This window comes from Peromyscus maniculatus, chromosome 16 (genome assembly GCF_049852395.1).
Source record: "Peromyscus maniculatus bairdii isolate BWxNUB_F1_BW_parent chromosome 16, HU_Pman_BW_mat_3.1, whole genome shotgun sequence".
In the NCBI taxonomy this organism is placed as follows: domain Eukaryota; kingdom Metazoa; phylum Chordata; class Mammalia; order Rodentia; family Cricetidae; genus Peromyscus; species Peromyscus maniculatus.
The window spans coordinates 65,055,099-65,068,488 of record NC_134867.1 but is presented as its reverse complement, the minus strand read 5'-3'; the positions used below and the strand labels follow the sequence as shown (position 1 = coordinate 65,068,488).

The 13,390-nt window shown below is 40.4% G+C and overlaps 1 protein-coding gene across 18 annotated transcripts in view; it reads right to left on the bottom strand.

Moving 5' to 3' along the window:
• Positions 1-13,390, bottom strand: part of Afdn (afadin, adherens junction formation factor) — a 131,647-nt gene that overhangs the window by 44,585 nt on the left and 73,672 nt on the right. For 11 of the 18 annotated variants that reach the window (XR_013045162.1, XM_076552934.1, XM_076552938.1 and 8 more), the window contains 9 exons: positions 12,373-12,491; positions 9,800-9,861; positions 9,490-9,695; positions 7,767-7,787; positions 6,888-7,033; positions 6,526-6,620; positions 5,372-5,637; positions 3,925-4,068; positions 1,216-1,414 (listed from right to left, as the gene is read on the bottom strand). Coding sequence is in view for 17 of the 18 variants with exons in the window: in XM_076552934.1 (XP_076409049.1) it covers positions 1,216-1,414; positions 3,925-4,068; positions 5,372-5,637; positions 6,526-6,620; positions 6,888-7,033; positions 7,767-7,787; positions 9,490-9,695; positions 9,800-9,861; positions 12,373-12,491 (1,258 nt within the window). In the remaining variant the exon portion in view is untranslated. The remainder of the gene's footprint in view (positions 1-1,215; positions 1,415-3,924; positions 4,069-5,371; positions 5,638-6,525; positions 6,621-6,887; positions 7,034-7,766; positions 7,788-9,489; positions 9,696-9,799; positions 9,862-12,372; positions 12,492-13,390) is intronic. The other 7 variants (XM_076552936.1, XM_076552928.1, XM_076552940.1 and 4 more) reach the window with 1 other exon arrangement.

The following is a 13,390-nucleotide window of genomic DNA, read 5'->3' as shown; positions in this document are numbered from 1 at the left end:
AGGAGACGTACTCCTGGGGATAATGTGCCTATTGTTTAAAGGCCATGGTTTAGACCTGATCTACTAAGATGTGCACACAGAGACACCTTTAAGTAGCTCTATAGCAAGTAGTCAAGTCGCTTTACTGTGTTCCCCATGCTGTGACCAGGGGCCTGAATTCCACAGGTTTGATGCCTAGAATGTTCACAACGCTGCAGCCAGGCAGGACGACCTGTACCATGCATGAACGAGGGCTTTTCAGGCCAAAACCTGTTCACTCTCCTTCAGACTTCACACACAGTTTTCCTGAATAACCAAACCTCTGCTTCCCTACCTTGGACTTCGTGTCTCTGAGAGCAGGAGACCTACTGGGAGAACTAACGTACAAACTGCTTTGCCAACAACACAGTTCATGAGAAGAGGCAGTCTTTCAATGCAATGCATTTTTTTGTCCACTATTACTTTTGAAGATCTAAAACTTATTTATTGTGGTGCGTGAAACAGTCACTGAAGTTTAAAAAATAAAAATCACACTCACTTCATTTATCTATGGCTGCAGTCCCTTCACTATTATTTGTTATTATTATTGTTATTTAATTGAACTCCTATACTCTGGGTCTACTTTCCTACTCATCTGTTATTCCCTACATCATAAAAAATGTAGCAGAGTAGATTAAAATGTGTATTGCCTCAAAGCCCATAATTTAAGAAAAAAACTGATTTTTAAAAAATTGTTATATACCAGCAAAACAGTCTATCAAAGGTCACAGAAGCAGTCTGGGAAAAGCTGGAGACGGCTACAAGTCTACCTGATGGTAGGTAGCCCCAGAAGCCGTCACAGGGCACGGGGCACTCACAGAGCTTCCCGCTACAGCCATCGTCCATTTCCCCTCCTCTTGGCCTGCTTTATGAGGGGTGCCCTGGCCACGACGGCACAGCTGGGTGGCAGTGGACTAGGGTCCCTCAGAACCCAGGGCCTGTGCTGCTGCTCTCCACTGGCAGGAGGAAGGGAGACAAAGGTCCCTTGTTCCGGCACCGTGTGGGAGGAGCAGGTGCTCCATCAAGGGACACAACACACCCACACAGGCTGGTCTGGGCCTGTGAGATCTTTCATCTCAGTGAAACTCTCTGAGTCACAGGAACACAGCTTCCTCAGGGCTGCCATCAGGGAGCGAGTGCGACGCTCACTTGAACCCAGCTGCGTCCTCCAACTGAGGTGTGACTGGTGGTATTTACCTCTCTGGCACAGAGGGTCTAAAAATTCTTGTAAACCATTAGGAATGTTTCTGACGACATCACAGGAATAGCCATCTTCTGGCAAAAGAAAAGGTAGTTGCAGATCTGGGTCCTCCTCCAGCTGCACATCTCGGCCATCACTGCGGGCGAGCTCATCAGCTGTGTTCTCAGCAACAGCCACGACATTCTTTATGAGATCCTGCAGAAAACAAGTGCTGATTCATTAAGAGATGCTCACTGACGGGAAGCACCTTGCTATGTCACAGACACGACTTCAGGGTAGAGCACACTCAACCAGTGTGAGTGTCCACACACCAGACACACATTACTTAAAGAGAGAACAAGAGGCTGATTGACTCCCTACTACTCCTGGCTTTAAAACAGTTTTACCACAAGATGTTCTCACTGGGCAGTAGTGGTGCACACACCTTTAATCCCAGCACTCGGGACGCAGAGGCAGGAGTTCAAGGCCAGGGTGGTCTACAGAGTGAGTTCCAGGACAGCCAGAGCTACATAAAGAAACTGTCTCAAAATGAAACAAAACAAAACAAACAAAAAGATGTTCTTTTCTTATTCAAAGCAGCTGATTTATTTGCACAATTCTTTAACACATTGTTATTAAGTTGTGAGTAATTATTTTATAGAACATGCAATGCCATAGAGAAAACCTCACAAAATGAACATTAAAAACAATAACAAACAAAAAAAACCACAGGATAAAATGTCTATGCCTGGAAGTCTCACTGGAAGAGCTGCAGAACTGGGGTCTGTGGATGGTTTACATCACGAAATACATTACTGAGACACAAATACACACACATCTGGGGATGGGGAATGGTGAGAAGGAAGGCAAACACGTGAAGTTCACATGTCTTACTATATGACTCATTAAAATGAAGACCCCGGCTCATCTCCCACAGCTTCAGTAACAGGAGCATAGCAGCCCCTCAGAAGCAGCCCTGAGCTCTACCACCATCGTCCTTTTCCACACAGGGGACAACTACCCGGGCTAATAATGTCAAGAGTTTTCTCTATTCTTGAAATTAAATAGCTGGAAGCCACTGCATATTTTGCATTCACGTACAGTTTCTTTTACAACAAGTGCATCATAATATCCACACACATTGTAGTGGCAACACAATTCCTTCTTCACTGTAGCAAAACATTTCTTCACATCACTGTAACATGATTTTCTGGTGCATTGTATTGCTAACTGGGTTGTTTTCACTGTTTGGCTATTTTGTACCTGTCTTTTATTGATATAAACTCAATACTGAACTTCATTTATCCATCAACTAGCATAATCTAGGCACAACTGGCTCGGATGGTAGATGGTATGGTTTGGATCTGAAGCATCACCCTAAGGCTTATGTACTGAGGGTATGTAACTCCTGCGTTCAGAGGTGAGGCTTTCGGGAAGTGATCAGGTCAAAAGGCTCTTGTCTTTGTCAATGAATTAATAGTTGGTAAATTCAAAATCTGAATAGATTACATCGTGAAGTGGTGGAACCAGGGAAAACTAGGTCTAATTGGAAAAAGGTCGCTGGGAAAGTTGTCAATCTTTAAAGATTTTATATTGCCATGGCCCCTTCCTGTCTTTGAATAATTTTTTCCCCCTGAGGAGTCCATATATACTTACCCTGTAAGAACAGGTCAAAGAAATGATTCCACCCAAGTCTACCATGGTAAACATTTAAATGGGATTACCCAATAAAAGGAACATGGGCAGCTTATAGGCAGCTATACCACCAGAGAGGAGTTTCTCAATTCCCAGCAACTGTTACCTGCTTATAGAATCTTCAGGTGGACAGTGGTCCTGTGAGTCCTCCCCAATTCCACTAGAAAATGTTAGTGGGCTCAATCCTGTGTCTTGAGGGTCTAGTGTGAGTTATCAGTTGCTCTGATTTTAAGATGGCAACACCATGTCATGACCAAAGGACAGAGCTCCACAGGTTCTATGTTTCCTGGCTGCAGGAGGTAAGCAGCTTTCACAGCGTCTTCTCTGCAGTCATGTTCTCTGCCTTACTACAGCCCATAGTCATGAAACCAGGTGATCATGGACTGAATCTCAGAAACCTTGAGCCCAAATCTTTTCTTTCAAACTGTTTCTCTCAGGTATTGACTTAAGATGGTAGTATCTGTGGCACAGCTTTCTGTATAAATAGTCAGTGGGGACAGATATTACAGACGGATGGGCTCTTTACCCTCAAGTCCTCTTACAGCGTGAGATCAGTACACATAAAACTCTAGACTGTCCTCTGGGTAGACAGTGGTTGTTACCAATCAGACGCTGATGTATGGAATCTAGAAGGCTGCTATGGAGTGAAGACTCATGCTGGTGCTGGTGGCAGGAGTATGCATGTGATATATGAAAAGAATCCTGTAGCTTTAATAGAAGCTCTGGCTCTCTGGTATTTAAGCATGGTGGTATAAACTTCAACTCAACTTCCTTTCCTCTAGTCCTTTCAAAGATTTCCCAAGAAGCAATGCCTCGAATTAAATCATTTCTTTCTTAAAATGCTTACATAATCTATATTCTTTGCACCAAACAGCTAAGACTTCAGAGTAAAACGATCTCTTAAGATCATTTTAGGTGAGCCAAGTTACTGACACAGCACTGAGAGAGTTTCCCTTTACTTGAACCCTTCATCCCAATTTTCCTGTGCAGACATGAAAATTCTTCATGGTATCATGGTAATATTCACTTACCGGGGGAATAAAAGGCTCATCAGGTGCACAGTGGTAATTCTGTAATAAGGCTTGAAGTTGTAGAGAATTTAACTTAAAGCATGTGCTGTTTATATTTGGAATGTCATCGGGTACATACTTATCCATGGTAAGCAAAGTAGTAGCCTATTTAAAAGAAAAAATATTATGAAGTAAGATACTAAAAATATTTTTTCCTTGGGGCTGAGAGTGCAGGTTAATGGAAGAGCCCACACTCAGTATCACATGTGAGGCCCTGGGTTTAAATCCTCGGCACCACAAAACAAAACAAAATAAACAAAATAAAACAAAACACCCTTTGGTAACAGTTGTTAAGCTAATAACTTGCTAATTTGGTTTGGAAGTGCAGGATGCTTGTAAAGAGGCATTAACATTTAGTGGCATATATTAAACTACAAGCATACTTCTGTAGGCTTTTTAAAAGCCTCTTGAGTTTACTTTAGTTTTTGTTTTAACATAATTTGATTCAAGTATCGATGTTTATAATGTACTTTTAAAGGTTGCTTTGAAAGTTTGAATATTTATACAGCAATCCAGATGATCAGTTATAGGAATCAGAGAGTCTTGCTGATACGAATTTTGATAAGAGTTGAGGGGTAACTAGCTTCTCAGAATAATTAATATCTTTGGAGGAGATGAAAGCATAAAAAACAAAAGCTAATACATTAGAAAAAAATTTAATTGTTGTATGTTTTGAGGTTGCATATAACTCCATTTCCTTAATTATAAACACCAGTTCCTAGTCTTTGGTATCTAAAGCTCTCCCTGAGAGCTGTTCAGATAGCAGAATAGGACTTGGCAACTAATTATCATTTCTCCTTCAGTATATGGCTTTCTAAAGTATACCTTGCTGGTCTCAACAAAAAGAACACTTCAATGGTATTTCTATCCTACTGTCTACACATCTTGTTATAGGGTGAACAATGTCCCTTAAAATCCTAATGTTGGAGGCCCAAGTATTACGAGAAGGAACCTCGTTTAGAAGGAACACAGTTAGTTAAAACGGAGGTCAGGTCACTGGTGCCCTTGTACAAACAGACACCTGGACAGACACGTATCCAAGAATGCCACGGAAAGACTATGGCAGACTGTCCAAGGAACGCCTATGCTGGGTGTGAACTACCAGAGGTTGGTAGAACAGATTTATACTCCCTCAAAAGATACTCCCATGGCTAGCACCTTGATTTCAACCTCTAATTTCCAGAAGCAGGAGACAATAAATGTCTGCTAAGACATTTAGTTTGAGCTGCTGCTCTGTTACAGCAGTCTAGATGCTGCCACATCACTGCTTGTCTATGTGCAATGAGAAAAGACTGAGGCTTTATTGAACCCAAGTTCTTGCCCACCATAAAAATCTGAAATTCACCACAAAACACATTCACAGGGAAGAGGGAGAAGTTTGGAGAATGGAGCACAGCCTTGTACACACCTGCACAATCCTGCTCAAGTGACAATCAGCTGCCAGCTCTAGCCCCTGCTTCTCTGCCCAGGCTTCAATGTGCCCTAGCTGCTGGCGGATGATTGCTCCCCAGTAGTGGGAACACAGGCCTGAGTCTGGGTCAGTCACCAATCTGTTGAACAGCCACATATTGATAAAATGGAAAAGCTGAGAGAATAGCTGGATGGTCAAGGCAGCATTGACTCTGCAGCGCCTCAGCAAGGACATGGCTCCTGTGAGTGTATGCAGCACATCATCTGTTCAGGACATGGAACAGAAACCCAGGGACCAAATGTCATTGCAGAACCTTCTGAGTTATACCAACTTTAGACAATTAACAAATGCTGTTAAACCAGTTATATGCTCATCTTCTGGGAGACCCAAGCTCATTTCCCAGCTGCACGTAGCCCAACTCTAGGGGCTCTAATGCCCTCTTCTGGCCTCCTTGGGCACTGGCACCCACAGCATGCACTCATACAAACACAAAACATAAATAAAAATAAATCTTAAAAAAAGAAACACACCCCTTACAACATTGAGATAAACTTAAGGGCTGGAGAGGTAGCTCAGAAGTTAAGAGTACTTGCTGCACTTGCAGAGGATCTCAGGTTCAGTTCCCAGCACCTACATGGCATTTAACAGCCATCTGTAACTCTAGTTCCAGGGAATCCCATGACCTCTTCTGGCCTCTATGGGTACTATACACACACATACATGCAGTTCAAGTTCATATACATAAAAAAAATTAAAAATTAAAACATAGGTTCTTGGCAGAGTGGCACAGCAGAAGCTTGTTGGGCCTATAACCCAGACAAAGGTCAGTGGCATCAAAAAATAAACAAACAAGGGGCTGGAGAGATGGCTCAGTGGTTAAGAGCACTGGCTGCTCTTCCAGAGGACCTGAGTTGATTCCCTTGATTCCCAGCACCCACGTGGTGGCTCACAACAATCTGATATTCAGTCCCAAGGGACCTAACACCCTCTCTGGACTCTAGCTCATATATGGCACACAAACATATAATCAGGCAAAACATCCATATACTTAAAATAAAGATTAAAAAATAAAAATAAATCTTAAAAACAAAACAAAAAGATACCAAGTTAAGTCAAGTTAAATGTTAAAGGAAGGCACATAAGACCCTAACCTATTTTTGGCCTTTGCAGACTGTTCTCCTCAGGATCATCCAGAAAGGCTGGCATGAAGTTATTAAGTTCTGACTGGAGACAGTGAACCAAGTACCTGAAAATACAAGATTTTAGTCACCTTAGCAAGTTGCACAGATAGTGTTAGACTTCTATATTCTTTAAGAATATTTCCACTCAAAATAACAAAATCGGACTCTGGAACACTAGAAATGGAGCCCAGAGTGCAGTGCTCTGAAGTTAGCACCTCTCCCCGAGATTCTTGGTGAGCATCTTCCATTAGGTTAGAACAAATCTTTAGTATGAGTTTTGAAAACAGAACAGGAAGCATGTGAGTTAACTATTTCCAGAATGTGCTTCTTACTTAAATGCCATCTGAACCAAGTGTGCTAAAACATCCTGGGCATCTAGTGTGATCCGACTAAGGTCACGGTCCTGCTTGATGAAGTTGAGAAGTTCAGATGCATTTGCCATCCAGAAAGCAAGTGCCCCTGCAATGTTCTTTTGTTTCTGTGAACAGAAAACATTTTCATTAGCAATGCAAGACATTAGAAAAATTAGAAATAAATAAGAATGCTCCTGAAAAGCTGAAGATAGACCAGTACCTTCCCATCTTCACCAGGTATTTATCACAGATACCAGATACTTGCAAAGAAATGTAGGTACATGCAGAGCAATGGGAAGCAAATAACCACTGCAACATGTCAAGATTCATGTACACAGACATATTGGTCTAATGGGATGTAATTTGCAGAATCAGTAGAGAATGGAGATATTGTGTATTACCAAACCAAATTGTAGATTGTGCATTATCTGGTAATCTGTGTAGCATACACACATGTATCCATGGTAAGTTACCCACAGCCACCCTGATACTTGTAGTCACTGGCTTGGACACCATGCAACTCAGTATCAAGTACTGATCTATCACATCCTCTCCCGACCACATTTGCAGGCCAGGCAACCTCAGATGAGATCCAAAGAACAGGAACCAAGGGTAAATAATAGAGAAGGCACAGAGCTTTTGTCATTTCATATCATACTGAAGTGCATTAAGCAGGAATTATGAAATGCTGATAAAGTTGCACAGTCAAAAAGGATTTTAGTACTGCATGTTTCAGTTGCTGAATGAGGGTTATGAACTGCTCAGTCCAGTTTTTGTAGGATATTTGTAATGGAAAGCAGCATGAGAAACTCAGCTAAGCCAATACAGCTAGGATCAGCTCCCAGCAGCATGTCCTACCTGATCAACCTGGTCTACTTCCTGGAGAAAAACAGACGAGGGGAAATCAAGCAGAACGAGAGAAAGAAACTTGTAAACAATCATGACTGTTTAAAAAAATCAAAACACTAACATGAAGGTACGACATGAGGCACGACATTTAGTTATCCCCAGATTATCTGACATAAATGGCTGGTGTCATGTTCCTAACATTTGCATAGCTGAGGTGTATAGTTCATAAGGATGATGTCATAATAAAACACAAATGAACATACTGACTTATTTGAAAGATACGCAACGGAAGGACTTTCAAACACTCTTTAAAAATGATACTGTAGGCTTACTACTTAAAGGTAAAGGAGTCCATTCCCTTGAATTAATTATGAGAATGAGAATGAAAAGACCAATAAAAACAATCAAAATAAAAGCTGAAAAAATTTAAAGTACATAAGAATTCATATTACAGCTATAGTAAAGGGAATAGTATTTTGAAAATAGAATTTAAATTATTTGCTGAAATTATTTACTGTCATAATTCTTTTCCACCAACAAAGAGTGCTCTAATTTTACACTGAGCCGACTCTGAGGTTTAAAAGCCTTTCTAGACAGTAGTCCAAGTCCTCACCAGAAGACACCAGCGAGGACAAATTCTCAAAGGCAGTCTGGTGGCTGAAGTACCACAGTCTGAAACAGGCTTCTAAGTCCACACATGGCAGAGACAGACAAGGACTTGGAATGACAACTGAAAAGGACACTTGTTGTTTGTGTATAAAGTGATGATACCAGAATAACAGAATACCCAGGTAAAATGACCTTCCTTCTCATCTATTCTTTAGCTTGAACAAGCCCATCAAACTCCTACTGTGCTAATCACTCAAATGTGAAAGAAATATTTGTGGAAAACTTTTGGCTTTTAAAAACAACTCTGAGAGTATAAAAGACCATCTCGGTTTCCCTCGAATTATACTGCCAGGATTCTTTTTTTTAATTCCCAAACCATTTAACCAAAGTATTTAACACTGCAGCTAGTTTCTTAGCTGAGTAAAGGCATTGGTTAAGTTAGGAAAACTTTAAAATCTGTAAATTTACTTATAATAACCTTTATAATTAAATCCTCAAATTATCTGCAAATATAAAAAAACAGCTGTGCCAATTTTATCAACGATGAATTTTGAGTATTAAAAGAACCAAACCATCTACCAACAGGGAATTCTTAACAGGGCCGTGAAAGAAGTCCGTCTTAAGTGAGAAGTTTGTCCTCAAACCCATCAAGCCTACATCTGTACTGTCAAGACTACATACACTCTCCACCCCAGAGCAGGTCCTCAGAAAGAAGCAAGCACCTGACAACTGCAGACAGCAGGGCCTGTGGAGGGAGGCTGGCTATCTCCTTGGCACTGGAGAAACATTCTCAAGGTCGAGCTGCACACATACACTGTGTGAATTTCATTTCAATAATTTAAAGAAAATTCAAAGAAACTATCACCTCAACACTTTCTCACAGTGGCTAATTTTAAGATGACTGTGTTACAATATATACAATTTATCTTCATTTAGTCTACAATTTCCAGAAAAGAAAATTTTTAAAAGTTTTTATTTTCTTTTGACTTTAAAAGCTATGCATTTTATTAAAAAAAAAAAAAGAATCATAGGCTATAAAGGCAAATTTGTAATCCAACCAGAAATGTCACGGAAACTGACGAGGTGGCCACCACTCCCCAGAGCTTGTCGGGCCGACACTCACCTGAATGACCCCTTCCATCATGCTCACCATCTTGTTGACCACAGCAATGGCCTTGTGGGTGCGCTCTGTAGGGCTGATGTCGGGCCTGTGCTGGCTGGACAACACGTACCGGCACGCCATGTACAACACATACGTGGGTGACAGCTTAAAGTGCACCGTGGAGCTGTTGGTATAGTTTATGATGGCAGATAAGAAAGAATCTTCCGCTGTAAAGAGATTTTAGAAGAAAAATGAACAGAAAGTAGGAATGTCACCTGAAGAAAAGTGAACATGAACTTAATCACTAGTAGTAGAATCTAAAATGACTCACAGCTTTCCCTGAATTCAATGCTGGCAGGCAGTATCAGTTCAGGCCCAGCTGCATCCTGAGTTCTAAAAGAAAAGCTGACATCACTCAAATTGCCTTCAGGTAAGGTCAACAGCTAACAACATCACTGCCCGCCACCTGTACACATTTCCAAAACTAGTTTGTTTCCACGTGGAGTTCTGGGGTGTTAAGTCATACACAGCACAGTCTCTAGCCTCTTCTGTTAACCTAGTCACACATTCAGATGAGTGGACAGAAGGTGGATTCCTTGAAGGACAGACTTCTACTGTGAGGGCAGATAAGACACGTGTCTGGATTATTAATGAGTACCACATGTTGAAGACAAGGATCTAAGCCACCGAGCTCAGGTAACAGTGAAAAGATACAGTTTTCTAATAATTTACAGACCAGCTAACTGAAATATTCTTTTACACTGACAAATAGCTCCATTCTCCTCATTCTCTCACCTTTGCCAAGTATGAAAAGATGAATAAAAAGAAAAGAACACTAAGGGACTGGAGAAATTGCTTAACAGATAAAAAAGATACTGAGAACAGAATTTGAATGCCAGAACCCATATAACTAACACACACACACACACACACACACACACACACACACACACACACACACACACACACACACACACAAAACCTTTAAAAAAAGAACATAATGTAAGTTAACACAAACTATTATCATTTTAAAGGCAAAATTCTTTTCATTAAATTAACTATTCAAAGTTTACTCCAATCTGTAATTTAACAATTTGAGTTTACCTTAAGAAATTAAGAAAACAATATGATTTAAATGCATGATTATTTCAATACAGATCTTATACTAAAAGTGTATTTCTTTTTCTTTTCTTTTTTTGAGACAGTCTCACCACAAAGCCCTGGCTGGCATGGAATCAACTATGTAGACCAGGCTGGCCTCCACGATTAATGGTGTGCACCACCTTGCCTGGCTGGCAGTTTCAAATTTTTAAAAGAATTAGCTTGGATAAACTGTATAAATTATTCATTTCATTGTTTTAACCAATTTAATAAAGAGTTTATATTAACTGGAAAGAGGGAAAAAATGTTGTGATAATTAAAAGAAAAGTTACTCCCCTCACTCAAAAGGATGTTTGAGCTTCCTTAAAATTATAATAAATAATTTTATTTATTATAAATAATTATAATAAATCTATTTATTAAAATGACCAAGATTTTAAACTACATCAATTAAGCACTGCTAATTTAAGCATTGTCATTGTGAAAAGTGTAGTAGGAATTAGAAGGTTTATCTATTCCCATCCTGTCTTAACATCAACAAACATCCATAGTGTAAATAAAACGTTTAGGACTAGCCCCTTCACATGGCTATTTTGCTATAATAAGAATATATTTACTTGTTTTCATGGTCTGTCCCAACACTTGGGAGGCAGAGACAGGAGGACATCTGTGAGTTCCAGGCCAGCCTGGCTCACATAGTGAGGTCCAAGGCCATCCAGGACTTCATAGTGAGGCCCATCTCAAACAAATAGACCAAAAAGAAAACCAATACTGATTCAACACTTCACCATGACGGATACTAATTACTCTATACCACCCAAAACAAGTGTAAACACAGAAAGAGAACTATCTTTTATGACATCTAATAATCACAAAGCCCAAAAAAAAAAATCTTACATGAATAGTCAAAAAACCCACAATAAAAATATTATGATATTTGCTGATAACTACATATTTCATTATTGGACTGAAGTTATTAATAATCTTGTGATACACAGTGCCCTCTCCTGGAGGATGGAAGATAATAAAAGACTTTTTACGGAACTGACTGCATTGACAATTGACTCTGACTGTACGCCAAGTCTCCCACTTCTGCCAACCATCTGTTCTGGATGTCTGACAAGAACAGAAAGAATGTCTTCTTCAAAACCCTGCAACAGGTCAGTAGCATCTCCAGCCCCCTGCCAACAGTACACAGAGTTCACTCGGCATTTCCTTCTCCCCATCTGTGGCCTCTAGGGCTCTAAGTACTATGGTGTCACTTACCAGTGAGCATGTGGGTCACAGCCTGCTACACTACTTAAAACAAAGACTCCTGATTTATGAAGGTAACATATTAAAAAGCACAAAAGAAAACAGAAAGCAGAGAAGGTCCGTGTCATAAGAAATGAGGCAACAATGTAAGGAAACTAATTCACCCTTTGCTTGCCGCAGAAGGGAGACATACCACATGAGAGTCTGGGACAGGGAATGTCTCTTCAAAATTATTTTTGTCTTTACATATTTGTAAATTTCTTCTAGAAATGGATGCAATAATTAATAATTTTCTATTAAAAATGATCACATACTAAAATGTTATAAAAACTCCTCCCTTTCTCTGTATGCTACAGAGCAGCCAACTTAAAGAGGAAGTAAAACCCAGTGTGCCAGTATCCAAAGTCTGCACGTGGCAAGGAAGGAATGCAGTTACTAACCAGTCATTTTATTCAGTAATATACAAATACTCATCAAAGCCTGGTAAACCCTCTATAACCTCAGCAGTCTTTACCCCAAAGCCTCCTCTGGGGTGCTCAGTTCTCTCACCTGCTTTCTCTTCGGCGATAATCCTGCTCCTGGTCCAGTCGGATCATTGGCTTCACCATCCCTCGCTCAGCCGTGCTGGAGGCAGAGGACACCCTGTCACTGTCCAGTCTAGTAGTGCTCTGTTCCAAAGGAAGCCGCAGTGTTAGAGGACCTTACGCCCCAACCAACCAAGCTTTACACTTAGCACTGCAGGCGGGGATCTGATGTGGGTCTGGCTGCAGTGCAGGGAAGGTGAGGACCCAGAACAGATCATTCAGAAACACTTGAGACCCTGAGTCCAGTGTCCTGCCCAGAAGCTCACGGCAGTGAATGCACGAGCATGAAAAAACACAGACATCTTGATTTTCAAAGAGTAAGAAGTAAACCTTAGCAATAAAATATAAAAACAAAACGATTTTGAAAGAATAGTCATTTTACTTCCCCAGTTACAGTAACAAAAATAAAACTGGCCAGCAGGTGGCACTATTTTAGGCTTCAAAACATTTTAAAAAATTACTTAACAAATGACCAGTAATGGCAATGGAAAAATAAACCAGGACATGTTTATAGGCTTATACACTACAGAATTATTTTTAAATGACTTAAGAAAACAAAACAAAACAAAAAACCTGCTCACAATTAACAGTACAACATAGTGCAGAAAGGTTTGTAGACAAAAGCCTCATAGAGTTGAAACATAAGGAAACGCAAAGGCACAGGCACACCTGCCTCCCTACGATTAAGCACTCTGGAAAGGGTTCCCAAATGTTAGTAAGAGTCATCTATATACTGTGGGTCATGGACTTTCCTTTTCCCTTTATTTACCAAGCCTTCTATGTTGAGTATACATTGTTATGAGAAAAGTTCTGCTTCACCTCTGGAGTATTTATTCACTTGTATGTGCCAAGGTTCTGTTGCAGCATTAGAGGCACAACAATTAATTTATGAAACAGGATCCCTGTGTCCAGAGTTCACAGCCCACATCATCAATTAGCAAGCAGAGACACCGGGTAGGAATAATAGTTACCCAAAAGCTTTA